Below are 21,271 nucleotides of genomic sequence, written 5' to 3'. Positions count from 1 at the left end.
TTTTATATATATATTTTTTAATTTGCCTTGAGCTAAATTATTTTTCTTTTGGAATCTTATAAAATTTAAAATTTAGACTTTTCGATTATAAAACTCTGATAATATGTTATGATACTAGTTACTTCTCCTAAGTTGATCATAAAAAGAGATATATAAATGGTTATATCTCTACCACAATTATTATACTCTAACTCCTAATATTTGGACACATGTGTAAGAAATTACAAATAGTTCAACTTTTTTTTATAAATTTTAGTGTTAAAAAATTACATACAAAAAATTATTAATTAAATGCTATCAATCATTTAATTTACAAAACTTTTGAATTTATTGATAAATTTAATTATAATATGTTGATAGTGTAAAAATTTTTATATAGTCATCTTTTTTAGATAATTTTTTAAGTAATAAATTTAAAAATTAATTATTTTTATTGATATAATAAGAATATATAATTAATTATTTGTGTAAAATTATTTTATACTAATAACGTATAAAATTTAAATCTTTTGTTGATAGTTGAGCCGCATATTTCAATTGATGCATGAACTACCACAGAAAAACATGACTAATTATTTATATAAATTTTTTTCTACAGTAATTTTTAATATATAAATTAAAATAAAAGAAAATTTAAAATTTTTATTTAAGTAAAGAATGAATTAAGGCATTTAAGTAAATTTTTTTTGCGAAAGTTTTAAGAATCTAAATATAATAATGCAGGTATCTTAATTTCTACTTCCGTCTCTATTTATCCACAGAAATAGATTTCATTTCTATGAAAATTTTGTAGATTTCTGTTAATCTCTATTGCGGATAATCTTTGTGAGTATCTGCAAGTTCGGGACAACCATATATGGATGAACTTCTTCTAATAAGGTGAATAATTGGTAACATGAAAAAATGAATGTTAAATATTTCTTGAATTAAAGTAGTAGGACTTATGTATAATGAAGGCTAGAAATTTAATAGTGATTACATATTTATTTTTTTATTTTATTAAAGTTTCCATAATAATAATTAATATATTTTCTATTATTTATATCTTTTATTATGACTTAATATTTTTTTTTTTGTCTATCATGGTGTTTATCGTGGCCAATAGTAACTAATTCTTTATCACTTAAACTTCCAGTTAAAGATTATACATCTAGTAATAAATTTTAGGAACTGAATCCTCACCACTTGATTAAGGGACTAATGATCGGATAACCAATACTATATACTAGACCTTCGTTTAATTTTGATATACTTATAATAAATTTTATATTGTCATCTAATCAAATTATTTTCTTAAATTTTTTTTAAATAATATATGTAAGCGCTATATAATTAATTTTAGTGATATGATAATTAATTTGATATTTATGATTAAATGTTTGCATAAATTTCTTTAATTTATACAAATAAAGCTTTTGTTTTCAATTATACCAAGCAATATCTTTGGATAAGGATGGGTTGAAGATAAATCTATGGCTCAGGCTGTTCATTAATGGAGATCTCATGAAGTCAAAAGTAAAACAAGTTCCGTGAAGACAAGAAAATGCATGGCATTCTTTTTTTTCCATCACTTCTTTTGGTGCAAACTTATCCGAGGTTCCACAACTTTTGTCTTGCCCCTTTTAGAAGTTTTAGTATGAAAAAATAAGATGTATTTTGGTATATTTTATTGTTATAATATTGTTTAGTTGGTCTTTTTTTCGTACGTCGAAATTAGTACTTATGTATCTATTTTGGATTGTATATATATTTCTCTTTAATTTTCTGTATGACATTATGTTTTATCTTTACCGTTTTAGAAGTGAACGATTATTGCTTTATTATCTTTTCTTAGAGGCTCCTAATTATATTATTATTCTTTGAATATATATATATATATATATATATATATATATATATATATATATATATATATATATATATATATATATATAAGGAGAAGAAAAAGTGTCAATATATTCCCATTATTTGAATTCTCATCACAAAACTTCAAGTTCATGTGATGTGATGATCAACTTGTATCTTAATGAAAAAATATATTTTATCAAGTAAAGTTTATAACAATATTAGGGTTAGATCTAACAAAAGTTTTATCAGGTTTGTTAGAGATATAATTATCTATATTATCTCTTTTTATTAGTTTAAATTTTTGAGATAAATAATTTTATGATATGATATCATAACTCTATGTCTATTGCTCAAAAGGTCAATAATTTAATCTTTAATGAACTCCAAAAATAAAAAAATTAGTATAAAGCAAATAAAAAAAAGATAACTTATGCAAAAATATAAAAAAAATGTTAAAAACATAATTATTTATATTATTTTTTTTATTAACTTAAATTTTTTGAATGATGAGTGATTTTATGATATATAAGATTTAACAATATTATTATTAAATGACTAATAATTATAATAATATAAGATTTAATAATATTTTTAAATGTTAATATTGCTTGTTCTAAACATGACTAATAATTATATATAGCTTAATTGAAATCCAGTAATGGAATATCTATGAACCTTACCCGTTTGTTGGGGCTTTACAGTAGTTGTACTTGGCACAGCAGTGACAAAATGAGTGATACAATGCAAAAGATGAATTAAATAATATGGTCACTGACTTGTTGTAAGGTCATTTTCAGAATAATATATAGAGGGTATAGCAAAATTTTCCAATCAAAGTTTTAAAAACTATTAAATTCATTCGGAGTAATAATGAAAAAATGTTGTTTATCATTAGCTTTTGCTTTTCGTTTTACTTGAAATGGATACCAAGAATCCATGATATTTCCCAGAGCAAGAAAGATATTTTTTCTCTCTTAGAATAATAATATGGGAGTTAAAAATAAAGAAGATTACTTAACCTATGGTCATTGTAATAAGTAGTTTAATATTTATGTTGAAATTAATAATTGTTTAAGTTCAAATTGTATGGATGAAAAAATTTAGACTTAAATTAAAAAATCTTACCCATCTACTATTGAATCAAAACAAACCACCAACAATGATTTTGAATTATCAAATTACTTACAAAATTAAATATCCGCCAAATTCGTTAACAATACAAAAAATCTCAAAATATTTTAAAATGCGACAAAACTATTTAATCATTAAATATATATTCTCAAAAAAATTTAAAAATTAAATTTAATGTGATTTTTTTTCAAATATAATTATAAAAATGAGATATTTTATTCTTAAAATTTGATAATTTTGAGATAAGTAGATTTTTTTGTAATATGAAAATAAAGTCTAAAATTGAATTTTAGTTTTATTTTTTACATGCACTATTCAAATATTTTTGCTAAACTTCACATCAAATACACTGAGAGGTTTGTTAATATATAATTCATTTATTACTTATAAAAAATTAATTTTTTTTGTTATTTTATTATAATTTAAAATATTTTAAAAATATTTTTGTCTTTATCATATTTAGAAAATTAACCCAGTCAACTATTTAATCATTTAGAGAGAATTTTTATTGGTTTGCCCATTGAATTAGTTGTCAATTAACTTTATTTTCAGCTCAAAGAGAATAATTAAAGTTTTACATTATTAATTTTAATAAATGAAAGCTTAATTGGACAATTTCAGAGATGTCTCTATAACAACTATATAAAAGTAGGCTCTAATATTGTATTATAATTAGTATGTCTAATTTAACATTATATATGATTAACTCCATATAAAAAATAAATATTCAAAAATTTAATTTAAACCTTATCTTTAGAAAGCCTAACAAAAAATGTGAAAGAACTTAAGAAACACTCGAGAAGGTAACGTGACAGGTGAATGGAATTAAGTTGAAGAGAGGCATTAATATTCTTCATATTCAATATTCAAAAATTCAATATTCAATATTCAACTCATCCCCAAAAGTGGACAAACAAAAAGGATGGTGCAAGGAACAGGGATTATTATTATTAAGACCATTTACTACTCTCTCTTTCTATCCCTTCTTCCTCTTGTACGTATGTGTTCTCTCATAACTTATGAAAAATAATTAATTGATAAATACTTGTATTTTTAAAAATGATACTAATTTTTCGAGAAAAAATTAATCCAAAAATTAATTTATTTTTGCTAAGGTAACTTTAGACAGGTTGAACTAATTGCATATTCTTAACATATAGTTAGGTTTGATATGATACTTTTTAAAAGTTCAAATTTTTCATTTTGTCTTTGGTAAATAAAAAAGATTATATGTCTGTGTTTGTAGTTTTTAAGAGATCGGGATACTTTTAAAAACACCTAGGATAGAATTTTTTAAAATTGACTTGTGCTTTTCAAAATTTGAAAGTCTAATAATATAACCTCGTATGTTAACTAATTTTTAAATTTAATATTTGCATTTATATCTATTATAATATTTTTAAATTTTAAAAGCTATTTTATCAAACATAATTAATGTTGCTTATGTTTATTAAAAGTTATTTTTAATTTGATTTACCAAACATAATTATATGTTACAACTTTTAAAAATTATCTTTTAAAAATTAACTTTTATAAACTATTTTTAAGAAGTAAAAATTTTACCAAAGGCTTAATAATTTTTTATGAATATGCATACTTATTATTGTGAATACTTAGTTTTTCTATAATTTATAAATACTAAAAATAAAAATAAATAATTATTTAGCTAATTTAAATCTTGTACTCGTTTTGCATGTAATAATTTATTGACTAACTACAAAATCTTTAAATAGAGATAGAATTTTTTATGAATTAATTTTTAATTTATATACAATACAAAAAAATTCACTTGTATAGTACTTATTTTTTGAAATAAAAATATATAATTAAGTCATTTTTATGTATATTTTATATAATAATATGTTTTTTTTATATAATTGACTGATTTAACGCAGTTGTTTTTGAAAATAACTGCTTATTTTCTCTATTTTCTAGATTTGATAATAGTAGAGTGTTAATAAAAAGAATAAATATTATTAAATATGTGCCACTTGCAAGAGCAAGTTGCAGAAAGCGACGATGAATACTATTCATGATTCACACTCAAACAAACATGATGCCACCCTTTTCTTATCTTTCTCTCTCTATTTTAAGCATTTCCTTCTTCAATGCTTCCCCCCTTTGATTTCATTTCTTTCTCTTTCCACGCTCTCTCTCACCAAATTAAATTCAATATCGAAAAATATGCAATGCAACTTGTTCAATTAAAATAACACTAAAGTATGTCTGCATATATAGTACCATTATTATTATGCAACTTGCATGTATGTATCGTTGTTTCATATGCTTTTACTCTTCTCTGCCTCATAAATAATAATAATAATACATAAATGAATAAATACATATATATAATTTCAAATTGAAGTTATATAATGTTGTTTACAGCTAACGACAGCTTGGTAGATACATCGTAGTATATACCTTTTAATATGCCTTGCTTCATTTGTTTTTTTTTTTTAACTAATATTTTCACTATTTTTCTAATTTATATTATAGATATAGGCTGGATAAGCTAACTTTAAAATATTCTTATTTATTCATAAATATATTTATTTTTGTGTATGACTAGAAATGTAAAGATAATTCAAAGTCGTCGTACATCGAAAGGACCTCTCCTAGAAATGTTAGTAGATATATATAATTCGAAAGATATAAAATGCTTGATATTGAAAAAGAAATATACTCCGCAATCAGTGGATCATATATATATATATATATATATAGAAATTTAATTTTGATTCATGAAACAATGTAAAATATTTTACGTTGTTCAATTACATTTATTCATTTAGATAATAGTAATTATTTACTAATATGACGATATATAATAATTAAATAAATGTATAAAATATTTTTAACTTATACTGTAAGAGTAAATTAAAATTAAATTTTATATATTTATATATATGGTTAATTATATGCAATAGAAAAAGTGAAAGGCAAAAATATAATCCATACCGGAAAAGAAAATAGCACCATCTTCATCCATAGATTCGCCTTAGCTTGGGGGAGTAATGGGAGCTCAAATTTAAAATGCTCAAGAATATATTATTTCATGTGGAAACTTGCAATTCATGACATAACAAAACACTACCCAAATTTTTTTATGTTCAATATAACACTAAATTCACACAAACTCATCACCAATTTAATTTATCAATGAATGTATGTACTTAGTGTAATTCTCTTCATCTCATCACCATCCTTCCACTAATTAATAAATAGATTCCCAATCGCATTAACTTTTTCACTCCACTTACAAATTGTTACATATACTATTTTCTTACTTTAATAACAATGTATATATATGATATATTATTCTACATACATATTATCAAAAAGGACAATCAAACCAATATTCACAAATTATATTCATATTATTTCATCATAACACTTAATCAACAATTACACCAACCCAAAATTGGTTGATTTTGTAGATCATCAACTTTACATGTAGCAATAATGTTAGGGGATTATACTTTATAGAGAGTCATCACCAACTTAGCTGTAACAAGAAATAATAATATCCCACCCCCTAACTAACCCAAGCAAAATGTGTTAAGTCCGAATATATATAATATATAGACACATAAATATTTATATCTTAGTTATAATAGAACTACTATAAATTAAAAATGCAAAAATTAAAAATTAAGGGGAAAAAAAAAAGAAATTAGGTACAGAACTTGGTGTTATTGTTGTTGATGCAGTTTCGTCTTGTTAAATTCTCAGCGATATGCGCCAAAGATTGAAGGTTGCATTTTACAATTGTGTCCACAAAAACGCACGTGTCTTCTTTTGTGTTCCCCGGAGGCACATCCACCACGTAAGATTCCACAACCACCGTGCCGGAGCCGGAGGAATCTCCGCCGCCGGAGGAATGAAGCGTAGTAACGGATCGGTAGTTCGCGAGGCGGTGGTCGCCGCCGACGACGCTAAAGCTGAGGACGTGCTCTTCTTCGTCGAGGATCTCGAGTCTCTCGGTGCTCCGGCCAGCGGGGAGGCCGGAGATGACGTGGACCTCACGGACTGTACCTACGGCGCCATCGCCGCCGATTACGTGGCAGCTCTTCACGAAGTGCTTGTAGGCCTGGGGGTTGTCAAAGCGGCGGACGACGGACCATACGGCGGAAACCGGCGCGGCAATCTCCTGCACCACCGCTGAGCAGCACTGGTTCGCCGCTACAGCATGCGTGTGGTATCTCGCCACAGCGTCAGGGATGACGACGGCCGGTGAAGAATTCTTCTTAAGATGATTGCATCCGGTGACAGTGGCCGCACCACCGGTGGTAGTGGTGTGGTTGATCCGGTGGACTAGCATAGAAGACTTTGGTGGATTTGGAGGCATTTTTTGTTCAGCCTTTGTCACTTCGATTCGTTTATAGTTATACTAGAAGTTTTAAAACTGTAACTAAATTTAATCAAATCAGTAATATGACGAATAGTATTTAGGGTTTTAATGAGATTTTGATATTTTGAAAGAGATTTTGTTTTAGGAATGAAGAGAGAAAGAAAGGAGGAGGGGTTTTGGGTTGGTATTGATGTTAGGGTTATATAGTAGTTTTTTTTATCGTAGGTCCTATATATGGTGTCTGTGGGCGATGAGAGAGAGAGGAGAGGGGTGGGGTGTGGTGTGTGGGGTTGGATTTTTCAAAAGATGAAAGGGGTTAAATGAGGTTCATGTGGGGGTCATGTATTAAAATAGGGACCAACTTGGTCTACTTCAATTTACCAAAATGGGCTTCTCTCTTTTAATTTATGTTCATGTGAATACATATGCAACTTTTATGCAATCTCATGAATGATCCTACTAGCTCTTTCTTCATGAACAAAAGAATTTACATGTTTGCCAATTTAGAGGTATATTTGATAATTCAAACAATACTCATATATAAACAATTGGATTCATCATACATAAAAAATAAAGCAAAGTTGAGGGTTTACCAATGTGTTTTTGTATTTCAATTATACTTTTTTATTGTTAGATGCTACTTTTTTTTTTGACTATCTTGCATTTGAGGTAATATTAGTTAAAATGCAGGCAATTTATTTTTTTAATAACTATATTATTAATGATTGCAAAAGGAAAATGAGAAGAGATAATAATAAGATTATAAAATGATTCTTAATCAAAAGGGTGCATTTATTTCAAATTCTAAAAAGGTGATTTTGAAACTTAAAATTTTCTATAAAATTAGAAAATATTAAAATGTCTCTCTTCATAATTAGTTTTTATTTATTTTAATTGGTAAAAAATAAATATTTTTTAAGAATTGGAATATTTTAGAAATTCAAGCTGGTGTTTATAAAAGTAATTTTTTACCATAAAAAATCATAACACATGCACTACCCTAATTTACATATATCAAAAAGTAAGATGCCCAATTGCCCATAAGTATGAAACAATTCAAAAAAGAAAAAAAAAACCTGCTCAATATAATGAAAAGCAGGGAATCAATTAAAACGACATGGAATTGATAATATATCTTTCATTTAAAAATATCAGTGTAAAAATATCTAAAATCTATATTAATTTAATAAATAATGGATTCCCCATGACTATACCAACACATTATATTGTTGGACATTGGGACATGTTTTTCCAGCGAAGAGTATCCTTACTCCCATCATTATCTCTTTTAACTATATTCCTACTCAAGAAGGAAATATTTCACTTGTTTGCATAAGTCCTTGCCTTATTTTTATAAGGCCAGGGAATATGATTTAATTTGTGAATAAATTAAAGCCACATATATATAATGGCAGGCAACAATAATGTGTTATTATGTGGGATGTTTACTACTAATTTATCATATAATTCATTTGTTATAAATTTTCACTAAAATAATAAATTTGAGTTGGTTGGATAATTATTTTATTTGTCTGTTTAATTAAGTGTTTAGATTTTTTAATTCTGTGTATATAAAAATTTATTGACTAATAATAAATTCTTAAATAAAATCCCACTAAGGTCGTAATTAATGAGAGTCTTGCTTAATGCTAAAAATTTCAACTCAAAACTAATGCGTCCTTAACATGTAATGTGCATAGTCATAGAGCAGGGTTACATATATCAAATATTAAAATTTCAAAGTAAATTCATTTGGAATTTCTCTACTTTACATTTTCGCTTTTCACATTATTGCATATAGTAAACTTATTTTATATATAACAAAAGCAAAAATAAAATATACATATATATATATATATATATATATATATATATATATATAGACACACACACATTTTTGTCCATTAAAGATAAAAGAAACACATCTTCCTGCATGCATGGTGAGACCTATATAATTAGTGTGTTACAACTTTTGAAGACTATGATCTGTTCAGTATTAGAAAAATAATAACATAAACTTGTACAATCTTTAGTGGTTTAGCAAGATAATACAAATAAAAAAATTTATATCTTTTTCAGTTTTTTCATAAAAAAATATCCACTAATAATAATTAAATGAAGCAAAAATATATAAAATATATTAAATGATGGACGCTCTAATTCATTTATTTGTCAACAAAGAAAAGAATGGCAGTTTTGTAATTTTCGCAAACATGGAGGCTAGAATGCCCTAACTTCTCTCACATTATATGCAACTTGACGATCAACTTGCAAGCAAGATCGTAAGCTATGAGATCAGAATTCAGGAACAAAGTTTGCAAAAGAACAATTAAAAAAAAAAATGAAAAAAAAAATAAAAATACACATTATTACACTCAAACCTCAATATTACAATTAATTAAGAATTAAAAATAAATTTAACCCTATACTAGCTAGTCCACAGTCGGCAGATACAAAGTACAGGAATAAAAATTTGAGTCGGTTCCTCCATCTTTACTTTACGTACTAATATTTTTTCCCAATAAACAAACTTCTGGAAACATATTTAAAATTCTTCATCATGCAATATTTTGTATGGGTATTTAAAGTAAATCACATAAATAAACCATTAGGGTTTGAAATTTATGTGAATATCCTAAATGCAAAGAATGAATGTATGTGAATGTTTTAATTTTATGTAAATCGAATCAATTTATTTTGATTTATCTTCATTTTATATAAATCAAAATAGTCTAAATCGAGTTAGTATAATTTTATGTAAATCGAAGCAATGAAATTGATTTACTAGGATATCATGCAATTTGAATCAATATAATTCGGTTTACGTTAAAAAAAGTTGATACATGTAATTTAAATTAATATGGTTTGATTTACGTTGGATATTCATACATGTAATTCAAATAAATATGATTTAATTTACATAAAGAGTAGATCATGATAAATCGAAGTTTACTATTAAAGTAATACATATGATAAAATCGAATTGATTTAATTCGATTTACTTAAAGAGTGTGTGCTATATAAATAGGCATTAATGTGGAGTGTTAAATTGAGGTAAATTCACAATGGCTAGTGAAGAGAGTTTTCTAGTTCTTGTGCACTACAAAGGCACGATAAAGAAAAAAACACGATCAGGTATAAAATTTACTGATAAGGATCCGTTGAGTGTTTTTGTTAGAGCATCTACGAGTCTTGTTGATTTTCAGAATGCTGTACTACAGAAATTGGGACTGCAGGGAATGAAATAGATAGAGAAGTTATATTTCAGAATTTCGATTTCTGTAGTTCGTGATGGGGTGAAGTATGACTCGTTTGTGATAGACAGTGACAAGGATTTGCAAGTTTTATTTCACTATCATCGCCAATTTTTCGATGTGAGAATCCCTGAACTATTGACCAAGCTTGTGGATGTGGTCTTTAACTCAGGAGTATCGAATCGGAATTATCAATCAGTACCAATGGCAGCAGCCTCCAATTCAACCCCTGTTGTTGTGTCTTCATCTCTGCCTGTAATGACATTTGTGGGAGATTTGGTGGCATCTCCATCTTTTGCAGCTGATCTACACCGCGATGACAATACAGAAATAGGTGCTAACATGAATACTCCTGTTATGATTCTGATTCCTGGGGAGGTTGGAGTACCAGATGTGGTGGAAGACTTGCTAGGGGATGACGATGAGGTTGAGCCCGCCATGATTGACAATGAGAGCGTGATGATATAAGTAGGAGTGTTCCTGTTGGGGTCGGTGGAGCATCAAACTCGGAAACTCAGTAGTACCCGCCACATTTTTTGACTCTAGACTTAGATGCCACGAGACAGTAGGGGTTCCCAGATGTGGAATCCAGTTTTGGGGCCAGAGACTCACAGGACACCGCAGGTCTAGCTGAGTTCCAAGTCGGTCAACAGTTTTAGAATAAAGAGAAAGTTATCTTATGTGTGAAGACTTATAGCACTGGGGTTGAGTACAACGTGCTTAAATCAGACCATGCCAAGTACTACGGAAAGTGTAAGGAGTTTGAAAATAGCTGTAGATGGTTGAATTGGATCATTCTACGACAGTGGAAGGGTATCTAGGAGGTCAGACGGTATAACGGACCTCATACATGTTTGGCCACCTCAATCTCCAGTAATCACAGAAAGTTTGATTATTATATGATATCCGCTTTCATCCTTCTTATTATCCGAGTTTATGCGGCTGTATCCATCAATGTTCTGCAGAATGCGACAGAGGCTTATTTTGGGTTTAGACTAGCATATATAAGGGTTTGGTTGGCGAAACAGATGGCCGTCGAGTAGATTTATAGGGATTGGGAGGAGGCCTATAATGAGTTTTCAAGATGGGTGTTAGGTGTGCAGATAACGATGCCATACAGTATGCAGTTCTAAATACAAGTCCTGTGCGAGTTGGAGGCCAGGTTGATGAGTAACATGTGTTTTTCCACCAACTCTTTTGGCCATTCCCACCGTGCATCGAGGCATTCAAACATTGTAAGCCTTTGGTCAGTACTGACGGGACCCACTTGTACGGCAAATACAGAAGAACTTTGCTGGTTGCGATTGCTCAAGATGAAAATTTTAATATCGTCTCTATTGCTTTTGCCCTAGTGCATTTTTCTTATCGTTTCTCAGTGACTTTGCATTTGATTTTGTTGAATTAAATCAAGATTTAGGTGTTTTATACCACCATGAATGCTACTTTGAGTTGTTTTGCAATTTAATTGATTTCAGGTAGCATTCGAGCGAATTTGACGAAGTTCAGAAAGAAAAAAAGGAGTCAACTGCATGTAGGAGGTGGCGCCAAACTTCATCTAGCTCAAGTTTTGTGCCAAGATCACAATAAAGCTCCAATTTGTTTCAGTCATAGTGGCACCAAATGCCACATCCCAGCATTTGGCGCCAGGAAGCTTGGGAATGCGTGCAACGTTACAAGTACGTGGCGCCAAACTTCACTTAGCTCAAGTTTGGCGCTAGTACACTGAAATTGAAGGGCTTCCCGTGATTTGCACCAAATCTTAATAATTTAATTTGATTTCTTATTTAGTTTTTAATTAAGAAAAGATATTTGTAGGTTTTAGAAAATATATTTTACATTAATTAGGATTAGATATAAAAGGAGAAGATATTCTGACCTAGCTCTTCTTCTCCTCTTCCGCACTTTACACTTTTCTTTGCTAGGATTTTTTCGCACCATGAGCAACTAAACCTCTATTGTTAAGGTTAGGAGTTTTGTTACTTTAATGGATTAATACTATTGTCACTCTTCTCTTAATCAATGCACTGGTTTATTTTCAAGGATTGGTTTCGTTCTTCATCCTAGGAATTAGAGTATATTGGAAGATAACTCTTTCTAATTGAATTCTTGTTGAATCTTAGAAAAGTTAAATCACTTGAATAACAGCTTGAAATCAATTTCTCACAATTCTCCAATTACCTGAACTTAATGTGACACGTGACATATAATCATCTTATCTTTGGGTACTTAGGATTTGTGTGGCTCGTAAATTAGGATTGGACTTAAACTTCTAAATTAATTTAAGAAACCATGGAATTGGCAGTTTGTTTGGTTAGAAGAGATTAAATTGTTAAGGAATTAGGGTTTAATCAATTAGGGTTTGCCATGAATTGAACCTTTGCATGATTAAAGTGAGTGATAGGAACTATTAATCCAGAAATTTAACATCTCCAAAGTCTTAACTGTTCTCCTTATACTATTTTTACCAACCATTCATTATTTGCTTTTTTAACTCTCTGATTTATTGCTTTATGATAATTGGAACCCAAAACACTCCTTTTTGCTCATCTGACTAAGTTAATCACTCAACCATTGTTGCTTGATCCATCAATACTCATGGGATCGACCCTCACTCACTTGAGGTATTACTTAGTACGACCCGGTGCACTTGTCGATTAGTTTGTGGTTTTCAAAATTCGCACCAGGAGTCATGGCCATTTTTCGTATTTCACTTACGGAAACACGTGACCCCCTAGCCTGGCATTCTCGTGATATCAGATAGGCACAATGGTACCTAATGGTGGTTAGATTCCATTTGCTGCTTATCGTGCATTATGTGTTAGGTACGTTGCAGCAAATTTCGTGCTGAGTTTCAAAGGAAAGAATGCGAGGAGGTTTCTAGTCAACGCTGCTTATGTGAAGACTGAGGCTGAGTTTTATTATTGGTTTGACATCCTTCGGACTGAAGACCCAGCAATGTGTGAATGGGTCAACAGGATGGAGTATGACAAGTGGACTCGGCACCGGGATGAGGGTCATAGATTCGGCCATATGACTACAAATATTTTTGAGTGTGTTAACTCGGTACTCAAGGGTGTCAGGAACCTTCTAGTTTGTTGCTTGGTGAAGTCCATCTATAGGAGATTGGCAGAGCTCTATGTTCACAAGGGACAAGAGGCTGAGGCCCAGTTGAGGACATGTCAGCAATTTAGTCAGTCACTAGTTAAGACAATATAGGCTAATCTAAAGGCATCGAGGTGTTTCACAGTGACCCTATATGATAGGGATAATTCGGAATTCAATGTGGCTGAGACTACTCCGACAAGTAACTTCTCACTTGGTACTTACAGAGTCTCGTTGAGAGATCAGAGTTGCGATTGCGGGTACTTTTAAGCACTTCATTACCCATGTCGACATTGCTGTGCATATTCCCACCTGAGCTGGGCAACTTATGTCCACGAGGTATATCACCTCAGCACAGTTTTTAATGTCTACCAGATGGGATTCAATCTACTGATTCCAGAAGGCTTCTGGCCACCATATGATGGTCCAACCGTCATCCCTGATCCTAGTAAGAGGCGTGTATATCAGGATCGTCCAATGAACACAAGAATTTGCACCAATATGGATAAGACATATCCGAATAGACCAAAGCAGTGTGGGCTGTACAGACAGCGTGGTCATACTCGGCGGAGTTGTTCACAAGGGGAGTCACTGGGTTTGAAGCAGTGGGTAAAGTTTAGTGTTTTCTTTATTGTGTTGCCTTTTCATATGTCCATTGTATTACGCTTTATTTTTGTTTAGCAATGCTTGTTGAAAAATGTGTTATCTTTTCTGTGTTTCTAGTTGTCTTATTGTTGTCTTGTCCAACGAACGGTCGTTATTGATGTTATTGTGTTTTTTTCTTCAGCACAGTGTACCTTCACTTTTTTTCTCGTGGTTTTTCAACATAGATTGATTAAGAACATTATTAATGTATACCTTCCAAAGTCATTCAAGTATTATATAATGACATAATAACATGTTAACATGATAACATAATAACATAACAACCACAATAACATAGCATGATGACATAATTCTGAATACAACAACTCGATACTAATGACATAACATGATAACATAATAACACATAACATAACAGTCATCCAAATAGTCGGAATAGATGTGACCCTGTGAAGCAGCGACGAGGGCGCCTGATCCTCTGCGCTCTCTGAGCGAGAGGTACTTCATCCTCGTTTCCGGTCGGTCCGGATGGCCTATATGGACCTGTACGATCGGGGGGTGCAGTAGCAACTACCAAGGAAGGAGTGCCACCCAATGCAAATGTCTTATCCAAAAGCCCTGACGGAGGCTCGTTTAGGTCCATATCAATGGGTGTCTGTTGTCCGGAGACTTGCGGTCCACGTCGAGCTGCCTCATCTTCCTAGATAATGATCCTAATCACCTCAGATCTTTCGAAGTCACTATCAAGGCCATTGCTACCTATCAAATCCTAAAGGAGCTCACCCGAGCTCATGAATGTCTGACTCTCAAAACCCCTGATATCCTCCAAACCCTCCACTATCCTCTAACCCTAAAGCACCACACTAATAGCCACTGTCACCCCCACCACCACCACCTCCACGACCTCCACCGCCACCATCTCTACCTCCATAAACACCTCTACTAACATCAAATCCACCCTCTAAATCATAACCACTACCACCACTATCATCTCTACCTCCACCACCACCTTCAGCTCTACCCTCATCATCATCTCCACCACTGTCATCTCCACATTCACCATTGTCATCCCCGCCTCTCCTAATACGTCCACCCCTCCCTCCCTCTCGATTGCGCCCCCTTCCTCGTCGACGACCTTGACCCATCCCCTCCATTGCATCAATCACATCATCAAGCCATCTCCACTCACGATCACTGGCTCATGTACCAATACGACATATGCGCTCCACTCTACATCTGTTAGAAATATCTGGCACCTGGTTCATCTCAGGTACCCGTCTTGGACCTCTCTGTATTGCCTCAACTAAGATAGCATTTGCTCTAGGGTCTCCGAAAAAGATCTCAGGTGATAAAAATCTCCTCCCATGCTCGTGCCACCACTCCAAGTAATTCGATGATGGTCCTGGGTTTGTCACCACATCAAATCGTAGTACATGGTCGGCCTGACGGGTCTAATGTATGAGCCAACTTTGTAGAGTATTCTAAAACCATCGGTCTCCGCCACTGCCATTCTTCGCCATAAAAAAATTAATGTTGGGTGTAGGCAGTGGAAGATGCTGTACTCCACCAAGTTGTGGTAGCACCCTATCCACCTGATGCCACTCTATCATGACAAAATAGATCAATACCGTCACTACCCTCTATAGTGCCATATGTTGGGGGCTCCAAGATCTCAGGCTAAACTTCCTGAATAACATCCAATACGCTATATGGCATCCACGTGAATTGGTAAAGAATAAAGAATATTGAAAGTCAATTTACATCCAATAAGTAGTTTAAACAAACTTAACAATGAATGCTTGAAAGCTAAACCACTCACATCCCTTGCTCAGATTAAATCTATCTTGAGCCTCCACTACGCGACTCTAGGCCCCTTCTCACTCAATGTTGGCTGATAACCGGAGCATCTGACACCAAATACATGTTATGAACATTGGCAATAATCTTTTATATATTACTAAACATGACAACCATAAGCGGTAAGTAACTTGTCGCTAATGGTTAATGAAAGGCGTCAAACCCATCTAGCCTAAAACCCGGGAATCACCGAAAGATCCATGACTGGAAGAGCTGCAACAGATTGGCTAACTTAACCATATTTTTGTTGGCCACACGGCACAAGCACTGTTATAACCATGACAGAGTGACGGATCCTCAGCTATATCCACCCATGTCCTCTAATCTCGCTACATACGGTAGCCAACAAATATGCATACATGTATCAGACTTGTCACCGAAGAGTTGGGTGGATAAAAACATCATAATGTATGTCCTTATGTACCTCCTGATTGTCTCCTCATCTGCGTCCTAGAGAAGTTGACTGAATGTCTCCTACATCCAAGTGCACTTTACAGTGAACTTGTCGATGCAGTCCACCAGAGAAAACACACCCAATAACTCCTGGAACCAATCCCATGCAGGTCGCCTGCCATCAATGTATTGCTCAAAGTCTATCAGGTATCCATTGATGTACTGTTCGTTGATGGAAAGGCCAAACTGGTACACAACATCATATAGCGTAATCGTGCACTCCTCGAATGGCATATGGAAGATATGGGTCTCAGGCCGCTACCTCTTGACAAATGCACTGACTAGCAGCTCATCCAACCTAAACTAGTGGTTATTTAGCCTCGCAAGATGGGCTAAGCCGACCATCTACAGATACGGTATGATCCTATCGTCTAGGGGCATACTATACTGCATCCTCATGCTGGTGATACATCGATATGGCTGCACCACGATTAAAAAATTCTATTAGAACCATGACAAATAACAAACCAATTCACCAAAAGACCATTAAGTAATGCCAACCCTTTTCAAGAAAATCATATCCAAGTTATATCGAAAATCACCTAAACCAGACAACTCTACTAAAATAAATTTTAACGTAAATTATATTGCAACCTTGGACACAGATAATCTAACGTTCAATAATTTAATTAAATTGCATTAAATAAAGTTAAATTAAATTATAACAGTACATAATTAATCTAATATTCAAGACGTAAAGTAAAATATTAAACTAAATTAAATTATATTAATTTAAACACCAACATTTAAGGATTAAATTAAATTAATTTTAAATAAATTAAATTTCAACTAGACTACTCGCTGGTTAACCTAACGTTTAAGAATTAAATTAAATTTAAAAAAATTAAACTAAATTAAATTCTTGCTAAACTTCTACTGCCTATTTAATCTAACATTCGAAACCTAAATTAGATTTACCTAAACTCCAAAAAAAACTTCTAATCTAGTTAATCACTATTCTAACTAAGCATTGTTTATCACTCCTCCACCTTGCATTTGTACTTTTGAAATTCTAAATGACTTAACATCACAAACTATTATTTGTTTTTAAAAGATATTAAATTTTATTCACTAACTTCTTCATGGATGGAACCAGTAATATGGACAACGCCATCCAACTAATAGATAGGATTCGGGTCATCTTCCATTTTTGCAGTTTGAATGAGTGTTTTTTTTGGCACAAACTTTCTCTGGAATCAGGGTATAGGGGTGGAGTATTTTGGTGAAATGTAATTTGAAACAAGTGATTTCGAATTACTTATATGCATATATATACTAAATCAAAGCTATATGGTTTGATTTATTACTAGCACACATTGCATATAAATCGAAGTCACTCAATTCGATTTACTATAGCCTAATTCGAATCCAGTCAATCTGAATTACTATGGGCACATACAATAGGTATAATTTGAAGCAAATAGTTTTGATTTACTATGGGTGGATTTTAAACATTATTAAATCGAAGTTGATAGATTCAAATTATGCATATACCTAGTAGTTCGAATATACTTGATTCGATTTACCACTAGAATGGCTAAATCGAGTTTAATCAATTCAATTTACATATAATTGTGAATAAAGACATACACGTAATATTTCTTGGTTTAGGGGATTCACATAAAATTGATTGTGATCTCGTTTTTTACGTAAATTGCCTGTGTATTTATTGAGTTTTTTTATAACAATGCAAACAATCAATAGATTTTATTGAGGAGTCAATAGCCAGTTAAAAATATAATTAAAAAAATCTAAAAAAGAAATTCAGAACAAATAACATAAAAAATGAGTAAATTAAAGATTATCTTCCATTTGAGATTGAGACCACCTACAATGAAAGAGTGAAATTAAAAAGGAGAAATCAAGAAAAAATTATCCGAAGAAAAAAGAGAATCGGTAGCAAACTCATATCACACATATTCTTTAGTTGCTTCAGCCTCTTTAAGAGTTTATGCTATAATTCTCTTTGATCTCATTTCTTTAATTTATAATTGCCTGGTTATTATCCCCTCTTTCACATGAGTGACATTTTTAAATGTCCCTCTTCTTAGCCTTTGTATCAACACCCCCACCATGGAAATTGACCTAGACTTGATAGTATTCAGAGCAAAGATTAAGCTTAAAAAAATAGTGAGCTTCGAAAAATTTATCAAAAAATTTGTCTACGATTGGCATTGTGAATGAGTCCTTGATGGAAGTAGTATTTAGATCCCGATAATTGGTGTAAAAACACCAGAAACTATCCTTCTTTTTAACCAATAACGTCGTGAAGAAAAGGGACTAGTGCTAGGTTGGATGATTCCCTCAGTCAGCATCTCAGACACTATCTTCTTAATTTCAGCCTTCTGGATGTGGAGGTAACGATATGGACGACTTTAATAGGCGTCGTGTGTGACAGTAATGGAATGGTGTGATCATGTGTTCTGAGTAGGAAAAGACCCTTTGGCACTTGAAAAACATCATTGTAAGCTTGCACGAGAAGAGCTAAATCGGGCACTATGCTTTAGAGTAATTTTAAAGAGGAGGATTGCTCCATGTGTCATTATTTCAATTGGACAGTGTACATTTGTAAAATTTTTGCAGTTACGTGCAATCTTTTAAATTGGTAGAACTGGGCCGCAGCTAGCAACAATTACTTTTCACCGTGTAAAGTCATCATACGATCCCCAGCCATGAGGGTAATGAACTTTTTATTATAATTTACTAAATGTGTCTCGAATGTCTCAAGCCAAATATCCCCAAAACTAATTTCTCATTAGCAACCGGGAGCATAAAGGCGGTAATAAAGAGAAACTGATCCTCAACGCTTGCCAGTAAGTCACGAACCTCACCTTCGCACTACAATAAGTTTCCATTGCCCACTTGAACCTTCAACCAGGGAGCCTTATAAATTGGCACTGCTAATCTTCGAACCAGAGAAGAATGAATAAAGTTATCAAAACTTCCACCATCCATAAGTGTTCGAAGGTCTTTGCCGTGTACCAAACCTCTAAACCAAATAGACCTACGAGTTGAAATGCCCGCCATGGCGTTATATGAAAGATGGGGTGGTTCTTCTGCATTCCCTTCACTCAAGGGATTAGGTTGGTCCACTTTGGTAATTTCAATTTCTGATTCATTTTCAGAAGGAAGCTCCTCAACTGGTTTAATTAGAAAGAAGTGCTTGGAAGCACATTTGCGGGATAGAGAATAACGCTCATTACAAGTGAAACAATACCCTTTTCATGATGAAACTCAATTTCCTCATGGCGTTGGGCTTTGGAGGGGTAGGGAGCAATAGAGGGTTCGGTAGGAGTTGAGCAGGGGAAATAGATGTGATGGGTTTTAGATTGAAGATTACATTATTTTTAAGCTAAGTCTATTGCTGTTGGGTTACGAATGAACGCCAACGCTAAGTCTGAATCATAATTTTCTCTTCAAAGAGCTTAGCAAAAAAAATTGCCTGCAATAACAATGTCAGAGAACCAGTTTTCACCTCCCAATTCAAATAAGGGTGAATGCCACCCATAAAATAGTCAGGTAATAGAGCATCATCTAAGTCGTAAGCACGCATAGCTAAATCATTAAATGACTCAAAATAAGCATTTACCGTCATGATTTGCATCAATTTTAGCAATTCTTTACGTGGGTTCTCAAAATGTGATGGGCTAAATTCCATCTATAAGGCGGTGGACATGGCGAGCGAATCGGTCATTGACTCCAATCGCTCCCACATCTGAAACCAAGCAAGAGCTCAGAACATAATAACAAAGAAGAAAAAGAAGGAGTAAATTGGGGATTATCTTCAATTGAAGATTAAGACTCTCCTACAATGCATGGAAGAGTAAAATTAAGAGGGATGAATCAAGAGAAAATAGTCAGAAAGAATATGAGGATCACTAGAAAACTCACATCACACACATTTTTTGTAGTTGCTTCAGCCTCCTTAAAAGCTTCTGCTATCATGCTCTTTGGTCTCCTTTCTTTGGTTTGTAATTACCTGGTCATTATTCCTTCCTTCACATGAGTGAGCCCTTCTAATGTACCCCTTCTTTTTTTTTTTTTAAACTGGGATAGTAAAATTTTATTAACAGAAAATAAAATTACACTGGGTGTCCATGTTAGAGAAAAAAGAAAGGTGAGATGTCCACAAATAGATAAAGTCATTTCTAATGATCTATTGCATTAAATGAATGAAGCATGGACAAAATTAAGGATGGGATGTCCACAAATAATTAAAAATATTTTTAATAACCTATTGTCTTAACTCTAAAGCAAGGAATTAGTGTGCTCTGTTTCGGCTGAACTTATTACATAGTTCCATGGCTGATGTATATTGCAAGTTTGCCGACAAGTCCTAATTCTCGAGCACTTTGAAATTCTTTGTGTGCCAGATCTTTCAAAATAAGGTAGCTGATGTTGCTGTCTTCTCCTTCCAATTACCATTACTTATTAATAGCTCCATGAAGTTTATCCAATTTTTTTAGAATTTTTCAATGTCTCCCACTTTGAGGTAAGTGTAAAATTCAGACTTCTGTCAAACCTATACTACATATGGACATGAAATTAGGTAGTGTATAATTGATTATCCCTCTCTCCACATCTAGGGCACTTATCCAATACTACTAGAATTTATTGTCGAAGTCGCTGTCGAACAAGGATACCATGGTGAATGATTTTTCAAAGAAAGATT

At 32.3% G+C, this 21,271-nt stretch overlaps 2 protein-coding genes across 2 annotated transcripts; both read right to left on the bottom strand.

Moving 5' to 3' along the window:
• Nucleotides 1-6,337: 6,337 nt before the first annotated feature.
• On the bottom strand, nt 6,338-7,604 carry LOC130959900 (abscisic acid receptor PYL4-like). Its single transcript, XM_057885341.1, has one exon. The coding sequence runs from the start codon at nt 7,325-7,327 to the stop codon at nt 6,653-6,655; it is 675 nt and encodes a 224-aa protein (XP_057741324.1). The 5' UTR covers nt 7,328-7,604; the 3' UTR covers nt 6,338-6,652.
• A 7,548-nt stretch (nt 7,605-15,152) lies between these two features.
• On the bottom strand, nt 15,153-15,443 carry LOC130963341 (putative glycine-rich cell wall structural protein 1). The gene has a single exon (XM_057889468.1). The coding sequence runs from the start codon at nt 15,441-15,443 to the stop codon at nt 15,153-15,155; it is 291 nt and encodes a 96-aa protein (XP_057745451.1).
• Between the last annotated feature and the right edge of the window lie 5,828 nt (nt 15,444-21,271).

The sequence above is a fragment of the Arachis stenosperma genome, chromosome 2 (assembly GCF_014773155.1).
Source record: "Arachis stenosperma cultivar V10309 chromosome 2, arast.V10309.gnm1.PFL2, whole genome shotgun sequence".
Lineage (NCBI taxonomy): Eukaryota > Viridiplantae > Streptophyta > Magnoliopsida > Fabales > Fabaceae > Arachis > Arachis stenosperma.
Note: the sequence above shows the minus strand (reverse complement) of the source record. Positions and strands in the feature narration are given on the sequence as shown.